The sequence below is a fragment of the Rana temporaria genome, chromosome 1, assembly GCF_905171775.1.
Source record: "Rana temporaria chromosome 1, aRanTem1.1, whole genome shotgun sequence".
In the NCBI taxonomy this organism is placed as follows: Eukaryota; Metazoa; Chordata; class Amphibia; order Anura; family Ranidae; genus Rana; species Rana temporaria.
In genome coordinates this window covers 389,053,236-389,079,396 of record NC_053489.1, presented here as the reverse complement: position 1 = coordinate 389,079,396, position 26,161 = coordinate 389,053,236, and the positions used below count along the sequence as shown (strand labels likewise).

Sequence of the window (26,161 nt, the reverse complement as noted above, 5' to 3'; positions counted from 1 at the left end):
CCCGGAGGGCCAACAAGTGGTCCGGAGACAGACGCACATTGGAAGTTAAAAACCTGCTTAGAGGGCAAGTCTGTAACTGGATCTTGTAACCAGACAGACAATCACTTCCCGTGGACCTCTCTGATAAATGACATGTGGGTCCACGGGCCCAGGAACCAGCAAAGATATCCCCCCACCTGGGATGCGGATGAGGGCACCCCTTCATGCCGAAAGGACCTTTATCTGGGGGTCTGGAGAAAACTGCTCTTGGTTTGCCTGACCAAAATTGCTTGGAACCTCCGGAGGAGGGCTTGAAAGACTGAGCCCTCGTCAGTGAACCCTGAGGGACAAAAAGATTTTTTATTTTGCGCGCCGAAAAAGGAAGGGACGCGCTTGTAACATGGCTCCTTCCCTCTTTTTTTTTTTTTTAAAAAGGTACTCTTTCTCCTCTTCTCGTGCAAAGCCACGGGGGCAGGGGAATCATCCTCACTGTCTGAAAAATCCAGGAGTGCAAACCCTGCAGGGTGGTCCATGGCGGCCGAATCAGATAAAGGATCTGACGAGACAGATGAAGAAGGGGGAAGGCGAGGGACGCTTCTTGCTAGTCCGCCGCCCAAGAGCCGTCTCCACTGGGGACACAAAGGACTCCTGTCAGTGAATCAACGAATGAATGGGACCCGGAGGGACTTGCAGCCTCTGAGAGGGGGTCAGGTGGGGGGAAGCATGCTCCCGAGACTCCATAGGGGAAGTAGAGGCCCCACCATACAAAGGAGCAACCACAGCTATCGGACAACCCCCATGCCGGTAGCGACACCGGATCACCAGGACACCCCGCAGCAGTGAGAAGAAGGGACCTTACCAGCATAGCGCTTGCTGCCCCAGATGTAGTCCCGCACACACGTGAGGTCCAAGGTAGAATAAACTACGAGTCCAGCACCAGGGGAAAAGGAGGAACTACTGCCTGCTAAACACACCGTGTTTGGGCTACACAGCAATGGCCGTCACTGCCTGAGCACACTATCTACCGTATCATTGCCACCATACTACACAAACATGGCCACCGGCCATAGGAAGTCAGCAGGCCCTAGGGAAAAAAAAAAAAAGACGCCAGTTACGGCAAAAGGGCCACCGACCGTGCCGACGAGGCTACCCAGGAGGGATCTCTGTAGCCCAGAATAGAAAGCCAACTGAAGAGGGTGATCCGGCACTGGACCCCGGGGGGGTAGCCCAGTGCCTTCCCCCCCCAGGTAAGCACAGCACCTGGCGGTGCACACCCCCTGCCTACCAGTACTCTCTACACCATCCTCCGGGATCGACCATGGCACCACACTACCCCATATGGAGGGGGAAGGGGGGCTACCTGGGACCATCCACCCCAGAGTGAGATGGTGCAGGAGAAGGAGGGGAACCCGCAGGCAGAGGCCTACGTCCGCCACAAACCCACCAAGGGGAGACATGTACTCACCATACCAGACAGAACCTCCTTGTCATCGAAGTGGGGTGGCTGTCGGCCAAGAGGAACTCTGCGACTCGGGCCGAGACCCGGTCGTATGCGACCTTACAAGACGTTTAACTCGCAGGGTCAGCCCGCATCCAGTTCGGCCATTTCGTGGCCAACCTAGCATGTAGCTGTGGTCTGCACGCGCATGCTGGCCAGACTGAGGAGACCACTGGATCAAGTGTCCAGCACGTTGCCCAGCCCGGCAGTTGATTGTAGGTCTAACCGGAAAAAAAATAGCTGGGAACTGAAGGCCTATAGCAGAGAGGGGGGGGGGAGGTGTATACCACCTAGGACTGCTCATTGGGCATCTTTTCTGATAAAGAGAAACTGCTTTTTATCCCTCAAAATTAGGGTTGTCCCGATACCACTTTGAGACCGAGTACAAGTACCGATACTTTTTTTGCAAGTACTCGCCGATACCGATACTTTTTTTTTTTTAGGTCATGTGGCAGTATTTTTTTTTTACAGCGATTTTTTTTTTGTGGGGGGGGGGGGGGGGTTTGGATGGACAGTGTGTTTTTTTTTTTTTTACATTTTATTTAAAAAAAAAAATATTTATTGCAATTTTCTTATTTATTTTTTAATTAGCCCTGTTGGGGGGTCTTTGGAGAGATATCAGGGGCACAAAGTGTCATTTCTGAAAGGAAAAAAAAAAGTCTTTTAAAACCGGACTTCCGACAATTCATTATAGCCGCCTCTGGCAATTCAGAGAGAATTCATTGATAAAAAAAATAAAGATAGCGTGGGGGTCCCCCCAAATTCCATTACCAGGCCCTTCAGGTCTGGAATGGATATTAAGGGGAACCCCACCGTCAATTTAAAAACGACGTGGGGGTTCCCCCCAAATATCCATTCCAGGCCCTTCAGGTCTGGTGTGGATTTTAAGGGGAACTCCACCCCAAATAAAAAAAAAAAATATATATAGCATGGAGTTCCCCCAAAAATTCACACCCGACCCCTTATCCGAGCACATTAACCTGGCCGGCAGCAGAAAAGAGGGGGGACAGAGTGCGGCCCCCCCTCTCCTGAACCGTACCAGGCCACATGCCCTCAACATGGCGAGGATGTCCCCATGTTGATGGGGACAAGGGCCTCATCCTCACAACCCTTGCCCGGTGGTTGTGGGGGTCTGCGGGCGGGGGGCTTATCAGAATCTGGAAGACCCCTTTAACCCCTGTGAATTGGTAATGGGGTACATTGTACCCCTACCGTTTCACGAAGGAAGTGAAAATAGTTGGGAAAAACACACACACACACACACACACACACACACACACAGTAGAAAAAAGTCCTTTATTAATTTACAAAAAAAAAAAAAAAAGAAAAAAAAATCCAGCGGTGGTAATCTACTCGGTCCCAGCTCCCTGCTCCAACGTTGTCTGTATCCAGCGACGGGTAATCTCCGGTCCAGCAATGAGAAGATCCATCCAGAGCGCAGCCACGCCGACCTCCTCTCTCCGCTGGACACAGCCCAGCGAATGGCTGTGACATTTCTTATATAGGGGAGGCGGGGCCACCCGTCACGTGACCACGCACCCTCTGCTACGTCACTGGGGAAGCCCAGCAAGGGGGAAGAAATATATTTTATATTCTAGGTTCTTCAAAGTAGCCACCTTTTGCAGCAGACACATCTCTAGAACTGTTAAGAGGAGACTGTGTGAATCAGGCCTTCATGGTAGAATATCTGCTAGGAAACCACTGCTAAAGAAAGGCAACAAGCAGAAGAGATTTGTTTTGGGCTAAAGAACACAAGGAATGGACATTAGACCAGTGGAAATCTGTGCTTTGGTCTGATGAGTCCAAACTTGAGATCTTTGGTTCCAACCCCCGTGTATTTGTGCGACGCAGAAAAGGTGAACGGATGGACTCTACATGCCTGGTTCCCACCGTGAAGCATGGAGGAGGTGGTGTGATGGTGCTTTGCTGGTGACACTGTTGGGTGTTTATTCAAAATTTAAGGCATACTGAACCAGCATGGCTACCACAGCATCTTGCAGCGGCATGCTATTCCATCCGGTTTGCGTTTAGTTGGACCATCATTTATTTTTCAACAGGACAATGACCCCAAACACACTTCCAGGCTGTTTAAGGGCTATTTGACCAAGAAGGAGAGTGATGGGGTGGTGCGCCAGGTGACTACCTCTTGAAGCTCATCAAGAGAATGCCAAGAGTGTGCAAAGCAGTAATCAAAGCAAAAGGTGGCTACTTTGAAGAACCTAGAATATGAAATATATTTTCAGTTGTTTCACACTTTGTTATGTATAATTTCCACATGTGTTAATTCATAGTTTTGATGCCTTCAGTGTGAATCTACAATTGTCATAGTCATGAAAATAAAGAAAATGGAATGAGAAGGTGTGTCCAAACTTTTGGTGTGTACTGTAAGTGCTGTCCGAAATCTTCCCCCCACTCTGATCTTGGCGTCACTTAGTTTCTTTGGCGCCAGCTTTGGGAGAGGGGAACAGTAAATTGTTCCCTTTCCCCTACCATAACGCCACCGTTTGTTGTGTTCCTTTTTGGTTCTATGCTTTGATTGCCTGGAGGGGCCTTCGAAAAGCTTTCCTAAACCTATTTTCTTTGGGTTTAACTGGAAACTTTTTACCCCTTTTCTGATGACCTTGACAGGACATCATCCAAGCCCTGGCCAAAAAGCAATGAACCTTGAAAGGGAAGGCCACATAGCTTACCCTTAGATGTTACATCTCCTTCCCAAGCCTTAATCCAGACAGCTCTTCTAGCCGAGTTGATTAATGCTGCCGTCTTAGCCAAAGCTCTTGCAGATTCGATTGCAGTATCCGCAAGGAAAGCAACAGCTTTTCCTATTCCTGTTAGAGAATCAATAACCTACTCTGATTCGATTCTCTGGGATAGGTGTTTGGTGAGCTTCTCCACCCAGGAATCTGCAGGAGGCTGCTGCTAAGGCTGGACCCATGGCTGCTGTATTAGCCTCCCAAGCTTTTTTAAGGAGGGATTCTGCTCTGCGGTCCATCAAATCCTTAATACTGCCTGCGTCCTCAAAGGAGAGGTCAGACAATTTGGTGACTTGCGACAAAGCCGCATCCAGTCTTGGGAGCTTAAAGAAAGTCTCCTCATCAGTTTGGTTAAAGGGAAATCTCCTTTTCCAAGTTTTTTGTCTGACAATCCTCCTTTCAGGCTCTCTCCATTCCTGTAGGACTAGATCCTTAAGGGATTGGTGGAGTGGGAACACTCCAGATTGAGACTTGCTCAGCCCCCTATAAACCTTATTGTGTGCCGAGGTTACTTTAACCACTTAAGGACCGCCTCCTGCAGATATACATCGGCAGAATGGCACAGCTGGGCACAAGCACGTACCTGTACGTCCTCTTTAAGTGTCTAGCCGTGGGCGTGCGCCCGCGACCCGGTCCGAAGCTCCGCTGCCGCGGGACCCGATCGCCGCTGGAGTCCTGCGATCGGTCCCCAGAGCTGAAGAACTGACATGTGTGAAGTTGGCACCCCATGTTTGTAAAATCTGAATAAAAATATACCATTCGTTTGTGCCGCGTTTGTGCTGGTTTGTGCCGCTAAAACGAGTGTTTGTGCCGGTTTGGTTTCTGAGATATTAAACATTCAATTTAATGCAAGCCACCGCCCACTTTGCACCCCATGTTGCTGAATTTTAAAAAAAACGGCGCCATTCGTTTGTGCCGCAAAAAGAAACGTTTGTGCGGCTTTGGTTCCGGAGACATTGAGCGTTATATTTTCTGTAACCCCGCCCCTTTTGCACCCCATGTTGCTGAATTTTAAAAAAAACGGCGCCATTCGTTTGTGCCGCATTTGTGCTGCAAAAAGAAACGTTTGTGCCGCTTTGGTTCCGGAGATAAACACAGCTTCCCCGTTCTTCACAGTGGCAGCTTCATTGATCATGTGTTCCCTGATATAGGGAAACACGATCAATGACGTCACACGTCCAGCCCCGCCCCCCTACAGTTAGAAAAACATATGAGGTCACACATAACCCCTACAGCACACCCTAGTGGTTAACTCCTAAACTGCACTGTCATTTTCACAGTAAACCATGCTTTTTTATAGCATTTTTTGCTGTGAAAATGACAATGGTCCCAAAAATGTGTCAAAATTGTCAGATGTGTCCGCCATAATGTCGCAGTCACGAAAAAAATAATTGCTGATCAGCGCCATTAGTAGTAAAAAAAAAAAAAAAAAAAAAAAAAAAAAGCAATAAAACTATCTCCTATTTTGTAAATGCTATAAAATTTGGCGCAAACCAATCGATAAATGCTTATTGTGATTTTTTTTAAACAAAAATAGGTAGAAGAATACGTATCGGCCTAAACTGAGGGAAAAAAAAAAGAAGTTTTTTTTATATCTTTTTGGGGGATATTTATTCAAGAAAAAAGTAAAAAATATTGCATTTTTTTTCAAAATTGTCGCTCTATTTTTGTTTATAGCGCAAAAAATAAAAACCGCAGAGGTGATCAAATACCACCAAAAGAAAGCTCTATTTGTGGGGGGAAAAAAAAAGGACGCCAATTTTGTTCGGGAGCCACATCGCAAAATTGTCAAATAAAGCGACGCAGTGCCGAATCGCTAAAAATGGCCAGGTCCTTTACCTGCTTAACCACTTACCCCCCGGACCATATTGCTGCCCAAAGACCAGAGTACTTTTTGCGATTCGGGACTGCGTCGCTTTAACAGACAATTGCGCGGTCGTGCGACGTGGCTCCCAAACAAAATTGGCGTCCTTTTTTTCCCACAAATAGAGCTTTCTTTTGGTGGTATTTGATCACCTCTGCGGTTTTTATTTTTTGCGCTATAAACAAAAATAGAACGACAATTTTGAAAAAAATGAATATTTTTTACTTTTTGCTGTAATAAATATCCCCCAAAAATATATAAAAAAACATTTTTTTTCCTCAGTTTAGGCCGATACGTATTCTTCTACATATTTTTCGTAAAAAAAAATCGCAATAAGCGTTTATTGATTGGTTTGCGCAAAAGTTATAGCGTTTACAAAATAGGGGGTATTTTTATGGCATTTTTATTAATATTTTTTTTACTAGTAATGGCGGCGATCAGCGATTTTTTTTTTTGGTATTGCGACATTATGGCGGACACTTCGGACATTTTTGACACATTTTTGGGACCATTGGCATTTTTATAGCGATCAGTGCTATAAAAATGCATTAGATTACTATAAAAATGCCACTGGCAGTGAAGGGGTTAACACTAGGGGGCGGGGAAGGGGTTAAGTATGCCTGGGTGTGTTCTTACTGTGGGGGGGGGGGTGGCCTCACTAGGGGAAACACTGATCCTCGGTTCATACAGTGTATGAACCGAAGAAAAGCATTTCCCCTGCTGACAGGAACGAGAGCTGTGTGTTTACACACACAGCTCCCGTTCCCCGCTCTGTACCGAGCGATCGCGTGTGCCCGGCGGCGATCGCGCCCGCCGGGCACACGCACGGGAGTCGGGGGCGAGCGGGGGGCGCGTGCGCGCGCCTCCGGCGGCGCGCGTGCGCCCCTAGTGGCGGCTAAAGGGTAGGACGTCATAATACGTGATCTCGCCTAGGAGAGCCACCTTGTGGACGTATTATGACGGTGCGGCGACGGCAAGTAGTTAAGTGGTTAAGGGTAGAGGTAGACCGATTTATCGGTCGGCCGATATATCGGCCGATATTTGTCCGTTTTTAAGAAATCGGCATCGGCCGATTATTATTGTAAAAAAATCGGCCGATTTTCGGCTGCCACGCTAAACCCCGCTCCACCTCCAGCAGCACGAGAAATTAATCCTTCAGCCTGGTAGCCTGCGCGCCGACTCCCCTCTACCTTGGGGGTGCTGTACTGTAGCATAAAGCAAACTTGTCACAAGCCCGAACAACTGCAGTAGTTGTCTGCGCGAAGAGATCACACTTGTTATGCTTCCTGCATGCTGGGACGGTGGCGGGATTACTGAACATAGGCTCTAGGCTACGGCTCCAGCCGTAGCCTAGAGCCCATGTTCAGTAATCCCGCCACCGTCCCAGCATGCAGGAAGCTTTTGTGATCTCTTCGCGCAGACAACTTGTACTGCAGCTGCTCGGGCTTGTGACAAGTTTGCTTTCTGCTACAGTACAGCCCACCGAGGTAGAGGGGGGGGGGGGGGGGCAGGAGATTGAACTGAGGCCTGCTGGGTTCCACTGGGGGATTCTGTAAGACAAGAGATATAACACATGCATAACATTACGCTGTCTTCCCCTAAAACTGCAGGTTTGTACTGGGGAGGGGAAAGGGTAAGGTGAGAAGTGAAAGCCAGTTCCTGTTCTGGCTGGCCCTGGGATCTCAGACCCCTGGAAGCCAGGACCTCTCACTCCCTTTCCAAGGGGGGTTTGTACTCACCGGTCCCCGACCTGGATCTGCCTTCAGTCGCATTTGCCTTCCCTTCCTCTTGTTCCATGAGGAGGTTGGCTGGGTCCTAAGTTGCTGGTAGCGCTAGAGGGGTGCTGGTACCGCCTTGCTCTCCACGCTGTCTCCCGGCGTTTCCTGGCACTTCCGGGTTGCACCGAGTCCGCGCAGCCCACTTTCTGTGATGCGGCTGTTCAGAACGAGGCTTTGAGACCAGTGCTTCCTGTATAGGAAAACCCGGAAGTGCAGAGAGTGGCTAATGGCAGCGATTTTGAAATGCAGCGATGGCGTGCACTCCCTGTGGCCAGAGCGCTGGTGCACACTTGGGGCGACCTGTGAGAAGGACAAGCCTACAGGTTAGTTCAGCCCTCCCCGGCCTCCCTAAAACCTGGCTAACAGGGGTACCATTAGACCCTCTCCGGTCTTTTAGGTTTTTAAAACGGAACAAAACATGTCGCTGTGTTCGGGAGAAACACAATCAATACTGGGGATCAAGGGGAAGGGTGGGGACTTATAACAAGTTGTTAATTCATTGCGTTTCCTGTAGGGAGGAGCCCTCATCTCTCAGGTGTGCCGTCCTGGAAGGTGATAGGAGAAAAAAAAAAAAAAATTATATATATATATATATATATATATATATATATATATATATATATATATATATATATATATATATATATATATATACACACATATATATACACATATATATACATACACACACACACACATTTCATATGGGTACAGTGTTGCATGACCAAGAAATTGTCAAAGTGTGACAGCACTGAAAGCCTGGGCAGGAAGAGGGTAAAAAAAGCGTTCGGTATTAGAGCAAATGAATGCATTAAAAAAAAAAAAAAAAAAAAAAAAAACACACACACCACTGAATGAACGCAGCAAATAGTACCTTTGAAATCAATAGCTACTTGTACAATATGTTGACGTGTGTTAAAATGTGATCTTCAGGCACACAAACCAAGATATTATCTTGTAAAATTTGAGGTAAAATCACTGTGCAGACAGCAGAGCCGTGGAAAAGACCCAGTAGCTCCACCCACCATAAGCTGCCTTAAAAAAAAAAATCTACAAGTGGGACAGAGACTAGACCAGTCGCCCTACACAAAGAGAAAGCACCAGTGACTGGTCTTTATTGCAGGAAGCTCCTGCACAGAGTCAAGTTTCACACTGGATTACTGCACAGATCTGGAAGAAATACACATAACAAAATTCAAGTAAAAATGCATGAGACTCTTGCATTTAGACAAGAGTCGCTTATCCCTGAGTTCAGCCTTAAATGTGGATGTGTCCTTAAAGGGTCACTAAAGGAATTTTTTTTTTTTTTTTTTTGCTGAAATGACGGTTTACAGGGTATAGAGACATAATAGTTAACCGATTCCTTTTAAAAATGATTAAAAAAAACAATCATATAATGTACCTGCAGTTTAGTTTCATTTTTGCTATTTTCTGGTTCTCTGATGTACAGAGCCAGAGAGCCAATAGAGGGCAGTGAAGGTTTTGCAAAACAAAACTGGATTGGTGCTGAGGGGTTTTAGACACACCTCCTTGATTAGTCACCACAGTGAGAAATCTCCCAGTACTGTGATCAGGAAACAGACAACCAGGAAGTGTCCAGAACAGAGAGGAATTACAGCAACATCAAAGCAAAAACAAACAATGAGGACATGAAACCAGGACTGCAGTAAGGTAAAGGAAGCTATTTAGCTAAAAAAAAAAAAAAAAAATTCCTTTAGTGACCCTTTAAGACAAATGTCTGACTTTATTAATAATGTTGCTTCACATACCCTAAAGGCAGGAGCGTCTTTCCGTCCCAAATGCGTGTAATCATCACCTGTCTCCCCCAGCTGAAAGCGAAATAGCACCAAAGCAGTAACATAAACAGAGATGTTTGCCAATACAGTGAAAGCATATCTGTGGAAAGAGAAAAAAAACACAACTGTTGGAAATCTCCATTTGTGCACACTGAACCAAAAAAAAAAAAAAAAAAAAAAAAAAAAACACACCACAACACACACACCACAAGAACCTTTTTGTAACACAACCCCTAAAAACTACTTGCCAACTACACTAAAGTTGAATGATGGCTGCAGCGCGGTCATCTAGTTCTGGGAGGGAGTCTTAATGCAGATCGGGGTAAAGGGCCAACCCTTTACCACGTAATCAGCTGTGCCCAATCACACGCGTCTGTTTACATTGTGACAGCTGCAATTTGACACGGCCATCACATGATGTGAAGGGTCAAACCACAGCGCCCATATCCCGAACCCTGCTCAGCTGGATCCTCTGATCATAATGAACACAGGATGGGGCCGTGCTGCGAGCACTCGTTCTGAGGATGTCCCTGAAAGTCCACTCAGAAAGAGCAAAGCACCACCCGGCCATTTATGTGCAGTGGCCGGGTGGGAGGTGATTAAATACCATGAAAATTTGTTTTTTTTCGTCATACTTGCCTGTAAAATCCTTTTCTTTAAAAAGGAACACTAAAGATGTGGAACTTACACGATAACGTCACAGGAAGCGGAACCAGAGAGAGCACCGGGGAAAGGACAGTATGAGGCAAACCACTGAGAATCAAGCCTAGATTCTCAGTGGTTTGCCTTATACTGTCCTTCCCCCCCCGATGCCCTCTCTGGTTGCGCTTCGTGTCACATCATCGTCTAAGTTCCACACTGGTTCTGGCTGGCTTCCTGATTACAACAGGATGAATTTCTACACTCTCCTGCCTACCTGTGAGCCTGCATGCACCCGAAACCGGACCGCGATTACAGCAAACAGATGAGGCCGTTTTTTTATACATGTTTGCAAGTGCATTTCCTTTTTAACTCAATAAATTGTGATTAACATATTGCACTTAGGTGGCGCTTCCAGTTTTGTTCCCCTGAACCAATTGTGATGATTATGGCTTACAGCTCATGAAAACCCCAAATCCACAATCTCAGAAAATTTGAATATTACGGTATATGCAATCAATAAAAACAAGGATTGTACATAGAACAATATCGGACCTCTGAAAAGTAGAAGAATGCATATGTACTCAGTACTTGGTTTAGGTCCCTTTTGCAGCAATTACTGCCTCAATGCGGCATGGCATGAAAGCTATCAGCCTGTGGCACTGCTGAGGTGTTATAGAAGACCAGGATGCTTCAAAAGCGGCCTTCAGCTCTTCTGCATTGTTTGGTCTCATGTCTCTCATCTTTCTCTTGGCAATGCCCCATAGATTCTCTATGGGGTTCAGGTCAGGCAAGTTTGCTGGCCAATCAAGCACAGTAATCCCACGGTCATTGAACCAGGTTTTGGTGCTTTTGGCAGTGTGGGCATTAGGGCTGCGCATCTTCACCGGTCTCACGATTCGATGCGATTATCAAGTGGTACAGGAGATGATCAGAGACTGCAGACATGCTACAGGAGATGATCGGAGAGGCGGACAGGATGGCATACAGGAGGTGGTCAGAGGATGGCATACAGGAGGTGGCGGACAGGATACAGGTGACAGCAAGACAGATTGTGAACATCTGTACAATCACACCACTGCCATTCTTGTCTGATAACCGCTGCCTGTAGACATCACATAAATAGCATCCAGTCAAGAGATGGATGTTGCAGCCAGGCCAGGGGTCCACTATGGGACTCCAAGTTCAAGTTGGTGACTGGAGTCGGGAGAGAGGGAGAGAGTCACTGTGTCCCAACCTAGCCTGACCCTTTTAATCAATTATGGCAGGCGGCTTTGCAACAGAAGTTGGAGAACTGCAGACAGACTAGTACTACTTCACTCATCAGGGCGGGCTGCAGGCTCAGCCAGGGTGTGTTCCGCCCGGTGAAAAAAGTCTGCGCTGCGCGTCTCTCTGCAGTCCAGTCTCTCCTGGCGTCAGCACCTCCCGCCTTTCTACTGATCACCTCAGTTACAGTCAGTGGGCAAGGCAAACGCCAGGAGAGACGCGAGACGTAAAAGCAGAGAGGAGAGAGGCGGGCCGGGCAGTCACATGAGCGCACCTCAAGGTAAAATCTGAAACGGAGCGATATCTTCAGTGAGGGGCGGGGGCGGGGTCAACATTGATTATTACGGTCGCATGCACCGGTGCCGCATCGGGGACACCCGAATCGCAATGCACCGATTAAATTTGACACCCCTAGTGGGCATGTGCCAAGTCCTGCTGGAAAATGAAGTCAGCATCCCCATAGAGCTCGCCTGCGGAAGGAAGCATGAAGTGCTCCAAAATCTCCTGGTAGACGGCTGCATTGACCCTGGACTTAATGAAGCACAGTGGACCAACACCAGCAGATGACATGGCTCCCCAAATCACAGACTGTGGGAACATCACACTGGACTTCAAGCATCTTGCAGTGTGTGCCTCTCCATTCGTTCTTCATACTCTGGGTCCTTGGTTTCCAAATGAGATGCAAAATTTGCTCTCATCAGAAAAGAGGACTTTGGACCACTAAGCAACAGACCAGGTCTGTTTTTCTTCAGCCCAGGTAAGACGCTTCTGACGTTGTTTGTTGTTCAGGAGTGGCTTGACAAGAGGAATACGACATTTGAAGCCCATGTCCAGAATCTGTCTGTGTGTGTGGTGTCTCTTGATGCACCGACTCCAGCCTCAGTCTACTCCTTGTAAAAAGTCCAACACTTTTAAATGGCCTTTTCCTGACAATCCTCTCCAGGCTGCGCTCATCCCTGCTGCTTGTGCACCTTTTTCTTCCACATAATTTTCTATTAATGTGCTTTGATACAGCACTTTGGGAACATCCAACTTATTTTGCAATTACCTTTTGTGGCTTTCCCTCCTTATGGAGGGTGTCAATGATGGTTTTCTGCCCAACGGTCAGGTCAGCAGTCTTTCCTACAATTGTGATTCCTACTGAACCAGACAGAGATCATTTAAAGACTCAGGAACCCTTTGCAGGTGTTATGACTTAATTAGCTGATTAGAGTGGGACACTTTGAGCCTAGAATATTTCACAATATTCTAATTTTCTGAGATTGTGGATTTGAGGTTTTCATGAGCTGTAAGCCATAATCACCACAATTATGACAAATCACGGCCTGAACTATCTTGCTTTGTATGTAAGGAATCTCATATTAGTTTCACTTTTTAAGTTGCATTGGTGAAATGAATGAACTTTTGCACGATATTCAAATTTTTCGAGTATCACCTGTGTGTCCTGCAGCAGGAAGAGGACAGGAATGGATTTTTGTTTTAACTAAGATTTCAGTTTTTGTAGGTCTTACCTTGTCACAATCTAAAAAGGAAACATCGTATACATTTCTTTACCAATAAGTAAGAAGCAAACACTAACTCAGTAACACTTTTTTTTATTGCTTGTGTATTTATAAGTGTTGACCACTTCATCAATCAATGCAAGTTGTATTAACAGCATTTTAGACAACAGCTTTTAGACCTGGTTCACATTGGCGCTACTTTGAAATCAAAGTAGCAGGTCAGCGCAATTTCAGGTGCTACATGGCTGACCATCTGTGCCACTTCATGCACAGAGGTCTATGCAAGTCACACCTGAAAATTGTGCAGGAACCTTTTATTTCAAAATCAGTGCAGCACCGCAAAGTCAGACTCGCACCGATTTGAACAGTTCCATTTCTGACAATTGTGTGCGAATTGTCATGAGATTTGGAACTGTCAATTCGCATGACAAGGAGCACCAGTGAAGGTGGACCAACATGTAGAGCATGTCTCTGGAAAGTTACACAATCAAAAATATAGACTACCAAATACAAAAAAAAAAAAAAAAAAAAAAGAAGAAGTTACCGGAATGCTGTAAGCTCCACTTTGTCATGTTCATTCTTAGCCAGGTCTGGAATGAGTGAGAGATGAGAGATTTGTGTAGCTGCCCAACCAAACTGAAAAATTATTATGAATGGGGTAAAGTATAGCAAGCCAGCCCACTGTGGAGTATTTTCTGTGCAACCAATGCACGGGTTGAAGAGAAATGGAAATGAAATCACCACACAAAAGGTACCTGCACAAAAAAAAAAAAAAAAATATCTAAATTAAAAAAAATAAAATAGAATTTTTTGTACTCACCGTAAAATCCTTTTCTCTGTCGTCCATGGCCTTCACAAGTCTTGACATATGGGTTATGTTCCTGTTCACAGGGGAGGACTAGGCAGAACATATTAGATATTTAAATACATGTTACTTTAAACAGAATTTAACAGCCCCGCCCAGGGGGCAGTCCCCCCGGACATAACCCTCCGCCCTGCAGCATGCAGCCTCAGTTCGTAACAAGCAGTACAAACCTAAAAAGGAGGGGTTGGTGCCGTGTCCGTCCATGGACGGCAGAGAAAAGGATTTTACGGTGGTGTACAAAAAAAAAAAAAAAAAAAAATCCTATTTTCTCTTTTCGTCCATGGACGGACACAGCCTTCACAAGTCTTGACATATGGGACGTCCCCAAGCAGTGTAAAAAAAATTAGGGGTGGGAACAGTATCAATAAAAAAAAAACAAATGATTCACCCCAAAACAAGCAGAGCTCAACGGAGGAGGTGCAACTTTAAACAGCCGCCTGCAAAACCTTGCGGCCAAAGAAAAAAATCTGAAGATGCATTCACCTCAACCTTGTAAAATTTGGAAAAGGTGTGAACGGACGACCAAGTCGCTGCCTTGCACACCTTTGAGACAGACGCTTGATGTCGAAAAGACCAGGAAGCACCAATTGCCCTGGTTGAATGTGCTGTGACCAGAAAGGGGGGGCGCCCGTCCCTTAAGGGCATAGGCCTGTATGACGGTCTGCCTGATCCACCTAGAAATGGGGGCCGACGAGACCGCCAGGTCCTTTTGTGGACCAGACGACACAAATAGCGAGTCAGACCTCCGAAACTGAGCCGTAGCAGACAAGTACACCTGCAAGGCACGTACCATGTCTAAAGTATTAAGCGCAACCTCCTTAGGATGCGCTGGCCGAGGACAGAAGGATGGAAGAACAACGTCCTCGTTAAGGTGAAAGGCCGAAACAACCTTCGGACGAAAGGCTGCGGGTGCAGCACCGCCTTATCCTTATGGAGGACCAAGTATGGTGACCTACAAGACAAGGCCACCAATTCAGAAGCACGTCTGACAGACGTAATGGCCACCTTTTGAAATAGTGTCAAAAGATGAATCTCTGATATTTTCAAAGGGAGGTTCCTGAAGCACTGAGAGCACCAGATTCAAATCTCATGGAGGAAGGTACCCACCAGAGAATAGGCTGCCAAAGGCCATTGAAAGAACACAGCCAAGGCTGAAATCTGTCCCTTAATGGTGCTTATTCTACTCCACGCTGCAAAAAACAGCAGGACCCTGGGAACTGAATAAGTCCGTGGACGCCACCCCATCTCTTCACACAGAGATTTAGGCCTTCCAGGTGCAATGGTAGATCTTTCTGGAAGAAGATTTCCATGCCCTCAACATAGTTGAGATGACAGAGTCGGAAAGACCTCGGTCCCTTAGCACCTGGCTTTCAATAGCCATGCCGTTAAAGCCAGCGACTATAAAAGCAGGATGAAGTACGGGACCTTGAGACAGAAGGTCCTCCCGCATTGGCAGCCCCCAGGGTGCATCCGCCACTAGGCGCACAAGATCGATGTACCAAGAAAGCCAGGGCCAATCAACGGGATCCCTTCGGCCTTTACTCTGCGGAGCAGATGAGGAAGCAACTTCAGGGGGGAGGGGGCATAAATTTGTTGATACTGACCCCATGGGGCCACCAATGCGTCCAACGCATCTGCCCTGGGATCTCTGGACCTGGCCACGAACCTCGACACCTTGCGGTTGAGGCAAGAGGCCAGGATACCCACGTCCGGTGTGCCCCACCTCCTGCAAAGGAGTTGAAACACCTCCGGATGCAATGACCATTCCCCCTGGGTCCAGCATCTGGCGACTCAGGTAGTCCGCCTGCCAGTTTTCTACGCCTGGAATATAGACGGCCAACAGAGCAGGCACGCTTCTTTCCGCCCACCGCAAGATGTGAGCGACCTCTGACGTTGCAGCCGAGCTCCGTGTTCCCCCCTGATGGTTGACATAAGCCACCGCCGTGGCGTTGTCAGACAAGATCCTGAGTGGGCGACCTTGCAACCTCGTCGACCATGAGAACAGGCACAGCCTGATCGCCCGAAGTTCCAGGACATTGATCGGCAGATGGGATTCTTCCATAGTCCAGCGACCCTGGGCCGACTGGACTCCCTCCGCCAACCTGTGTGGCTGGCGTCCGTCGTAATCACCGTCCACTGGAAGGGAAGAAACTACTTTGCAGACCAAAGAGCCGGAGATCTCAGCCACCAATTCAAAGAGACCAACTAGGCGGCCTACCTGAATCTGGCGATCCAGAGACAATGGAGATTTGTTCCATTTGGACAGGATCTCCCTCTGCAATACTCGTGTGGAATTGGGCAAACGGTTTAGCGCTGGAAGGAGGCTACCATAAGGCCCAGGACTTGCATGCAAAAAATGGAGAGACAACCATTTGCGGGATGCCAACAGCTTCACCGCAGACTGAAGAGTCTGCAATTTTTCTAAGGGAAGGAAGACTCTCGCCTAACCCGGAGTCCATAATCAACCCCGGGTATTCCAAAACGCTGAGTCGGTATCAGGAACGACTTCTGGATGTTTAACACCCAACCGAACTCTGAGGGTCTGGCTGGCTATAGACACATCCACCTCTAATTCTGAGCCAGAAACTGCTCTCAGAAGAATATCGTCTAAGTAGCCAACGATGGCAATGCCTCGCTGTCTCAGCAAAGCTAGAATCAGGTCGAGCACCTTGGTGCTGACGCTAGGCCAAAGGAAAGAGCCACAAACTGATAGTGGTCTTCGCCGCTTGCAAAACGCAGACACCTCTGGTGTCCTGCGCAAATTGGGACATGTAAGTACACGTCCTTGATGTCCAAGGACGCCAGAAAGTCCCCCGGATGGAGCGCAGCCAACACCGAACCAATGGATTCCATGCAGAACTTCCGTACTCTCAAAAAGGCATTTATCGCTTTGAGGTGCAAGATTGGACGGACCCCGTCCTTCGGGACCACAAACAGATTCGAATAAAATTCCCTGAAATCTCTCGTCCCACGGAACAGGAAAAATTACCCCGCAACTTAGCAAGACTTGCACAACCCCCAATAGGGGAGACCGACGATCCGAAAGGAGAGGGAGATTTGAGGGAAAGAATCTGTTCAGGGGATAAGAAACTATCTGGTTTCCCCCAAAGTGACCACCTCACAGACCCACCGGTCAGGGGGCAGGGAGGTCCACCGAGTCGTGAACCTGCAAAGCTGTCCCCCCACCCATGAGTCGGGCGGGGGCAAAACTTCGTGCGGTGGCGGGTTTGGATGCCGGTTTGTTCGGCTTACACACCCAGGGACGTTTCTGTCCCCCAGCTGAGCCTTTGTCAGCCTGGGAGGGTCTACCCGCGGGCCCTGACTGACGAAAATACTGCTTTTGCGTGGGAAAGGAAGGACCCGGCTTACGGCGCGGCTCCTTCCCGTTGGTGGACTGAGGGAAGTGACATCTTTAATAATGTCGTCCAGCGAGGTACCAAAAAGTCTTCCACCTTTGAAGGGTGAATCTGCCAGGGCTTTTTTGGATGCTTGGTCAGCGGACCAGCATTTCAGCCAAATCAGGCAGCGCAATACCACCGCAGATACAGAGGCTCTAGATATCAAGGGGGCTGCATCCAGGGTAGCATCACAGACATATACAAAGGCCCGGGACCAACTGGTCGGCCAGTCTTACACACTCAGCAGGGAGCGGATGCTCCTCCACAGTCTGGAGCAAAATCTGGACCAAAATAGGCCGCAATGCAGACCCCAGCATGGTAAACATGGAGCGGGTCACTATCAGTTTGGTCCTTGAAAGCAGGGGTCCGTTCTACAGGGAGAGTGGTTACCTTATTTAACCGAGCAACGGGGGGGGGGGGGGGTCAACCACTGGAGGAGAAGCCCATTTTTTTTTAAAAGGCTGTCCTCAAAAGGGTAACGGACCGCCAGGCGCTGAGGGACCACAAAAGGACTTCTGCAGCTTTTCCCATTCCTCATCTATGATCTTGTCAAAGAAGGATATATAAGGAAAAACTTTTACAGAGCGGTCCGACTAGTGCGACCCAAAAGAGACTGAGCCCTCAGCTACACCATCCAGCTTAAGGAAGTCCCTCACAGCATTGAGAAGCGCACTAACAAATGCCCAGTCCTGCACTGACCCGGGCGAGGGGGGGGGGTCTTCCTCAAAAGGAAGGTCCTGGCCCACATCCTCCGACAACCCAGAACCAGGGTCCTGTGCCGCAGCCAGGCACAGGTCCGAGCATTCCCCAGGAGATGGGGGGGGGGTGGCTTTTTACCCCCCCTTACTACCCTGGCAACAAATTATTCCAGGACTGCCGACAAAGTGTCCATGGGAAGCGCAAGAGAAGGGGCACCAGTTGTCACCTCTGGCATGTTTGGGGAAGAAGGGCCAGATACTGACTCCATAATACCACAGACAGCTCTCAGGGACCTATTCAAGACTTGAAAAGTCCACCCTCCTTGCTGCACTGACCGGGGGGGGGGGGGGGTTTACACAGGGGACTCACCAACCCAGCAAGAGACTGCTCAGCGTCGCTACCCGCCCTCTGTACACAGCGTGTGTTGTGAAGAAAAGCTGTGGGGAAAAATCCACGAGGAGATTTGTGCTGCGTGCCATTCAGGAAGCCAACACTACAGGCCAAAGCCCAAACAAAATGACCACTAGACGCCTCAGAGAAAAGGGCGTGACCACAAGAAAATGGCCGCCCGCAACAACAACCTGCGCCACAGTGCAGCCACAACAAAATGGCCACCAATGGGAAATTCAATGGAATCAGCAGGCATGCTAAAAATGGTGCCGCCAAAATGGCGGCGAAACGCTGAGATGTGAATGAGAAGGCCGAGGTAGGGACTTCCCTGAGGCAAAGCACCCCCCCAGAAAAAAATGGGCCCCGACACCCCACAATCTCCTATTGGGAAAACTGAGCCCCCCCCTTACAGGTCCGCCCCAGGCGCAGCGAGCTCTGTAGAGCAGCAGAGGGAAATGTGACAGAGCAGGAAAAGGGAGGATAGGAGAACCCCCTAAAACCAGGAATGCCCAGCTGTTGCAACCTGCCGAGGCAGGAGGGACTGCACTTACATGTCCATTCTAGGACCCACTGGCGCATTCCTGACAGGCCTACAACCGCGTTGAAGTAGCCGTCGGCCCGGTCCACTGTGAGTGAGACAACAAAACAGCCCAGTCATGTGTGGACCCTGGAGCAAAAAGCCCACCGGCCGACCCAGCGCTTAGCTAAGGTCTGCTCACGCTCGATGGCCAGACTGGGGAGACTACAAGGATCTATATATCCAGCCTGTCACCCAGCCGGCAGTTGATAGAAGAATCGCAAAGAAAATAAAAAAAATTCTTCAGGGCGCTGGGCCCAAAAGGAGCCACGTCCTTCTCTGCTAGGCAGAACAAAAACCGAGGCTGCATGCTGCTGGGCGGAGGGCTATGTCCGGAGGGACCACCCCCTGGGCGGGGCTGTTCAACTATATTAAAGTAACATGTATTTAAATATCCAACATGTTCTGCCTAGTCCTCACCTATGAACAGGAACATAACCCATATGTCAAGACTTGTGAAGGCCGTGTCTGTCCATTTACTAAAAGATAAATATCTTTCCCTCAAACAAAATTTTTAGGCTCCAGTTATGAATGCTCATTAAATTAAAGCATTTTCTAGACATCATAAGTTAAACCGCCAATACTATGCACTCTTACTAGAAAGCCAAATAACTATTCATATTTTACAATACTGTAAGGCACAATTGAAATAAAATAGTTGATACACCTGTACAAAAAAAGTTTTAGGCAGGTGTAAAGAAATACTGCAAGTAGGGCTGAATTAACCATTTACCAGAAAGGATTACAAGTAGAGGTCGACCGATATGGGTTTTTCTCTGGCCGATACCGATGCCGATATTTCAAAATTGGGGCGGCCGATGGCCGATATTTTAGGCCGATATTTTAGGCCGATTTTTTTTTTATCTCAGAAAATCTAGGTTGGGGAGGAGGTTATTGTTTAGGGTGGAGAGGTGGAGTGCAGCCTATCAGTGTGCATCAGTGCCCACCAATGCAGCTCACCAGTGTAGCCTATCAGTGTCCATCAGTGCCACCTCATTAGTGTCCACCAGTTCAGCCTGTCAGTTCACCCCTCATCAGTGCGTACCAGTTCAGCCCATTAGTGTCCATCAGTGCCACCTCATTAGTGGCCACCAGTGCAGACCATCAGTGCCACCTCATAATTATTAAAAAAGAAAAATAATACAATCTTAGTCATTTTAAGGAGGGGGGTACAGAGAGGTGGTTGTGGAGGAGGGGGGTACAGAGAGGTGGTTGTGGGTGAGGGGGGTACAGAGGTGGCTGTAAAGCTACCTCTCTGTACCCACTCCTCTACAGCCACCTCTCTCTGTACCCGCCTCCTCCACAGCCATGTGTTGTGGAGAGGGGTGGATGGTGCTGGGCGTGGGTGGGGATGCGTTGTGGAGAGGGGTGGGAGGAGATGCGTTGTGGAGAGGGGTGGGTGGTGCTGGGCATGGGTGGGGATGCATTGTGGAGAGGGGTGGGTGGGGATGCATTGTGGAGTGGGATGGATGGTGCTGGGCGTGGGTGGGGATGTGTTGTGGAGAGGGATGGATGGTGCTGGGCGTGGGTGGGGATGCATTGTGGAGAGGGGTGGGTGGGGATGCATTGTGGAGTGGGATGGATGGTGCTGGGCATGGGTGGGGATGCATTGTGGTGATGCGTTGTGGAGAGGGGTGGATGGGAATGCGTTGTGGAGAGGGATGAATGGTGCTGGGCGTGGGTGGGGATGTGTTGTGGAAAGGGATGGATGGTGCAGGGGATGCGTTGGAGTGGGGTGGATGGTGCTGGGTGGGGATGAAGATGATTGTGTTGCATTGTGAAGATGGATGAGGATGACTGTGTGGGGATGAGAGTTACATTGTGAGAAGGATCTCCACAATGTATCTAATTTCCACCCAAATTCATCCTCATCCATTTTCTCAATGCCAGCCTCAGCCAGGTTTCCCTTTTAAAAGGAGTTTTAATAAATTCTGCAGGGGGGGGCACAGTAGCACATAATTTGGGCAACTTACCCTCCATACATGCTGGTATCATAATCCAATTCTGTCTGCATGCACCTAATAGGCTAGGTGCATGCTGATGAGCTGATCAGCCAATCATTGTTTAGAACTTGGTGTAATGCCAGCAGGCTCCGCCTCAGCAGGAAAGGAAGACATTCCTGCTGGGGGAGTTACATTAGTCAGGCGGCAGTTGTAAGCCAATGATTGTTTGTTTCTCCCTGTCCCTAATACAGCAAGCCGAGGGAGGGGGCGGGCACGGCTGGCGGCGCAATGCCAGTGAAATCTATGTCCCTTCTGTGGTGGCCGTGCAGATGGAGGAATCGGATACATGGGAGTGGGGTCAGTACTGCAGGGCAGGCGGCCATGCGGGCCGGACACTTTAGCAGCTAATTGGCCGATTCTTTCACAAAAATCGGCCGATGCCGATTTCACAAAAACGGCCAAGCAATGAAAATAGCTTTGTTTACTTGCGGGTACCCGGGCGTGACGTCATAACATCGCTCCCGGGCCTCCGATGGCCAAAGAGATGACTGGGGACCATCTATCGCTATGATCGCTGCCGCTGCACAGAATCGCAGGCAGAAAACAGTGATATCTGTCTGAATGATGCCTGTAGCTGCAGGCATCATTCAGATATCCCCACTGAAAGTCCAGGATGTCATATGACGTCCTTGGGCGGGAAGTTGTTAAGACCGCTCCCATAGGGAAACATTGATATTCACACGTCATGAGCTTCCAATGTCGGAGCGTTTGTTGGACCAGTGTGAACCTGGCCTGAAACAGATTCAGTTTTTTTGATTAGCTGTGATTGGTCAGAACTAAAATCACATGGTACAGAAGGGCGGAGATTGGCTGTCTGTACCATGTGATCACTGACTAATCACAGCTAGCAACACAATGGATGGCATGAAAGTAAGCCATCCAATGTTTACAACTGTCATTTGACCTTCTGTGATTGGTCACAAGATCAGTACACTGATCAGTCAGTCATCAGCTGTGTCCGGTGGACACAACTTTTGACTGATCACGCAACCAGGACATCATATGAGATCCACCCAGATCGACGAGAGGCACGCTCAGTCGTCAGTTTGTTATAGGTAAGAAAATCTGTGCGCCACGGTTAGACCTACTCGAGGGTAGGACCAAATTAAATCATAATTTACAATCAAAATATATATATATATATATATATATATATATATATATATATATATATATATATATATATATATATATATATATATATATATATATATATATATATACACACAGCTGCTCCCCAAAATCAGGTGACTGAAGCAATATGGAACATGTGAGGGAGGGGGCGCTATGTCTAACAAATAAGTAAACATATATAAACATAAATAAACATAGTGATAAATGAATAGTAGTCCATAAATGAGAACTTCCAAATGGTGCTAGTGAAAATAAAATAAAAATTATAAGTGGTCAAAAAATATAAGTATATGAAAAATTGTTGAAACTCTATATGAATGACAAGTGTTCACAAAAGTCCATAGAAAATAATATATCCTTAAAGTGAGATCTGTGCCTGGAGAAAAACAGTTGAAGCCTCCACCGATAGAATAACATTCACCCGACGTGAATAAATAGATTGGCTCCTTACCAACTTGAGTGGACCCTTTGTTAAAAAGAGGTCAAATCAGCTTTGTTACACAATAGTAACCATGGAATGAGCAGGTGAAGACTGAATAGGCAAGGACATCCCGATCAACAGTAAGACAAGTGGCAGATCTCACATCCCATCCAAAATACAAAAGAAAGATCGCAATAGTATATTATCCTTTTATTTAAAAAGTAATAAAAATGACAGGACAGCCAAATGGCCTCTTACTTGGTAAAGTGCCAAAGTCCCGGCACTGAGGCTACTGCGCGTCTATCGATTGTATCGAATGTGGCAAAGAGCGGGTCCGCGTGTGTATCTGTAGGTGGCGTGCGTTCCAGCTCTCCCAACAGGACCCGGAAGTAGCGTGCGTCAGCGTAACCAGTATGCGCCTCAAAAGAGGCGCATACTGGTTACGCTGACGCACGCTACTTCAGGGGCGTGTTGGGAGAGCTGGAACGCACGCCACCTACAGATACACACGCGGACCCGCTCTTTGCCACATTCGATACAATCGATAGACGCGCAGTAGCCTCAGTGCCGGGACTTTGGCACTTTACCAAGTAAGAGGCCATTTGGCTGTCCTGTCATTTTTATTACTTTTTAAATAAAAGGATAATATACTATTGCGATCTTTCTTTTGTATTTTGGATGGGATGTGAGATCTGCCACTTGTCTTACTGTTGATCGGGATGTCCTTGCCTATTCAGTCTTCACCTGCTCATTCCATGGTTACTATTGTGTAACAAAGCTGATTTGACCTCTTTTTAACAAAGGGTCCACATTTAAGTTGGTAAGGAGCCAATCTATTTATTCACGTCGGGTGAATGTTATTCTATCGGTGAAGGCTTCAACTGTTTTTCTCCAGGCACAGATCTCACTTTAAGGATATATTATTTTCTATGGACTTTTGTGAACACTTGTCATTCATATAGAGTTTCAACAATTTTTCATATACTTATATTTTTTGACCACTTATAATTTTTATTTTATTTTCACTAGCACCATTTGGAAGTTCTCATTTATGGACTACTATTCATTTATCACTATGTTTATTTATGTTTATATATGTTTACTTATTTGCTCGTCAGTTTGTTATAAACAAGATAGGAACTGGTAAAAAAAAATAAAACATCCCAACAACTCCATCCTTCATGTAAAGAATACACACACACACACACACACACACACACACACACACACACACACACTGTGTGTGATAGATAGAGATAGAGAGATAGAGAGATAGAGAGAGAGGGAGAGAGATAGATAGATAGATATATATCACGATCAGCAGCACCAAGACGGCTCACTGGTGAGCGGAGGGCAGCATTATTTTAATTTTTTTAATTAATTATTTTGACTTTCTTCAAACAGCCCCTTTCCCACTGCTGTGTTAAGTCGCCTCTGGAGAGGCCACACAGGTGCAGTGTCATCAGCAATCAGCTTTCCCTCTCTAGGAGGAGCTGGGACTAATTCCCCACTGTGGGCGGGGTCTAGCAGGCCTTCAAAGGCGGCGGGACACTGTGCGGAGCGCAGCGGGCGCCGGCGGCGCGCCAGAGCGAAGCCCGTCCGGGACAGGTGGGTTCCCCCCCCCTTTTTTTGAGTTGGGCACAAATTTTACCACGCAGCAGTCGAGGTGAGCCTTGTACCTAATTTGATTGCGATTCTTGGTAGCAGTTGCTTTTATAGACATAGTACAGCTAAATACAACAACGTAGTCTTCCTGGTAAGAGTCTTAGTACTTTTTTACATTTATTTTATAATGGTAACTAGTGGTAGGCGGGACGTTATGGTATCGACCATCCATGATATTCCTCAAAGTCAGAGCAGAACTGTGTACTCTTCTGTCCAATTAAAAACCTTTAATATGGAAGGACATGTTCCCGTTAGAACCTTGATGAAATTGAATAAATATAATTTGCTTGATTTGAACTTTAATCTTACAGCTGAGAAAATCTTGTCAGTACCAAAAGTTGCCAATACAGATACTTTGATAGATGAAAAAACCCTAGCCCATAAACAAAATAAATTCTACAATAAAAAGGACTTCTTAATGCGCAGTCGGCGGTAAAAAACGCGACAGCCATTTATGACACCTTATTAGAGTATGATTTAGATTACCTGCTAATCACGGAAACCTGGTTCTCCCCTGCTTCCCCGGCCAGACTGGACGAATTGGTCCCGCCTGGGTATAAGCTACCATCTTGTGACCGTAGCTCGGGGAGAGGTGGAGGAACTGCCTGCATATACAAGGCTAAGTTGAAAATTATAAAAAAAAAAACTTGCACACAGGATTCTTATGCTTCTATGGAGACACATTCCCTACAGTGCTTGAGCCCTGAAGTAACCATAGGAATGGCAGTGATTTATCATCCTCCTAACGCTAAAGCTAGGTTTGGAGAGGAGATGTGCGAACTCCTAATGACCCAATCCCTGCGATATGCCCAATCTATAGTCTTGGGAGATTTCAATTGCTGGGCTGACGATGCAAATAATTCGGAAGCCCAGCAGTTGATTGCATTTGCAAACTCCATTGGCTATAGCCAAGATGTCATAGGGGCTACTCATAAAGCGGGCCAAACCCTGGACTGGCTTTTCCAGTCAGGATGTATAGAGAAAGTATATCCCCCGAAAAAGATTATATGGAGTGATCACAAATTAACATTATTTGATCACAGCCATAAATTTCTCAAAGTCACCTCATGTTCCTAATAGGAACAGTATTCCAAAATTTGAGAAATCTCACTAAAATATCTGTTAAGGCTTTTAGTAACCACTTCCTGTTGAATATTGATAAGGCATCGTTTGAGTCCACTAAAGTCGAAGCTGAGAAAATGAATTTTTTCAATACGGCTATTACAAAAGCGCTCAACTACTTAGCCCCCCTAAAGAGAAATCATTGCATTAGGCAAGCAAATAATAATCCCCTCTGGTTCACCCAGGTGACCAAAAGTTTAAAATGGAAGTGCAGAGCAGCGGAGAAGGCGTGGAGAAAATATCCGGCTCCCACCTCCAAGGAGGTATATACCGCAGCCCTGAGGAACTATAAACTAGGGATAAAAACTGCCAAAAAGCAGTTTTTCCTCTGAAAAAATTGCTAATGCTAAAAATGCAGCAGCTGAACTCTTTAGAGTTGCGAAAAATCTAGCTAATCCAGTATGTAGACAGCCGGAAGAAGAAGAAGTTTCACCAGAGTTTTGTAATATTTTATCAAATTATTTTAACGAAAAGATAGAAATTATTAGGAACAATATCAAAGTAGTAGATATTGAGGAATCTTTTCCAATCTATGAAGGTACAAGATTCTCTAGTTTTGTGTACGTCTCTACTTTAGATATTCTGAATATCCTCAAGTCTTAGAGCCTCGTCCTTTGATCCTTGCATTGCGCAACTAGTGAAGGACGCCACAGAGACATTGGCCCCCTTTATTGCCGACATTGTAAATACTTCTTTCTCCACCGAAACAGTGCCGGGTATTCTGAAGCGGGCTGTGATTATTACCCTGCTGAAGAAAGCTAACCTGGCACGCTCCGTGTTGAGCAATAATCGTCCCATTTCAACTCTACCGT

At 47.0% G+C, this 26,161-nt stretch overlaps 1 protein-coding gene across 1 annotated transcript in view; it reads right to left on the bottom strand.

The window, feature by feature from the left end:
- The window catches only part of MFSD12 (major facilitator superfamily domain containing 12), a 197,917-nt gene that overhangs the window by 149,345 nt on the left and 22,411 nt on the right, over positions 1-26,161 (bottom strand). Inside the window, exons 2-3 of the mRNA XM_040322574.1 lie at positions 13,620-13,830; positions 9,642-9,768 (exon numbers count right to left, since the gene is read on the bottom strand). Of these exons, the coding sequence (XP_040178508.1) occupies positions 9,642-9,768; positions 13,620-13,830 (338 nt within the window). The remainder of the gene's footprint in view (positions 1-9,641; positions 9,769-13,619; positions 13,831-26,161) is intronic.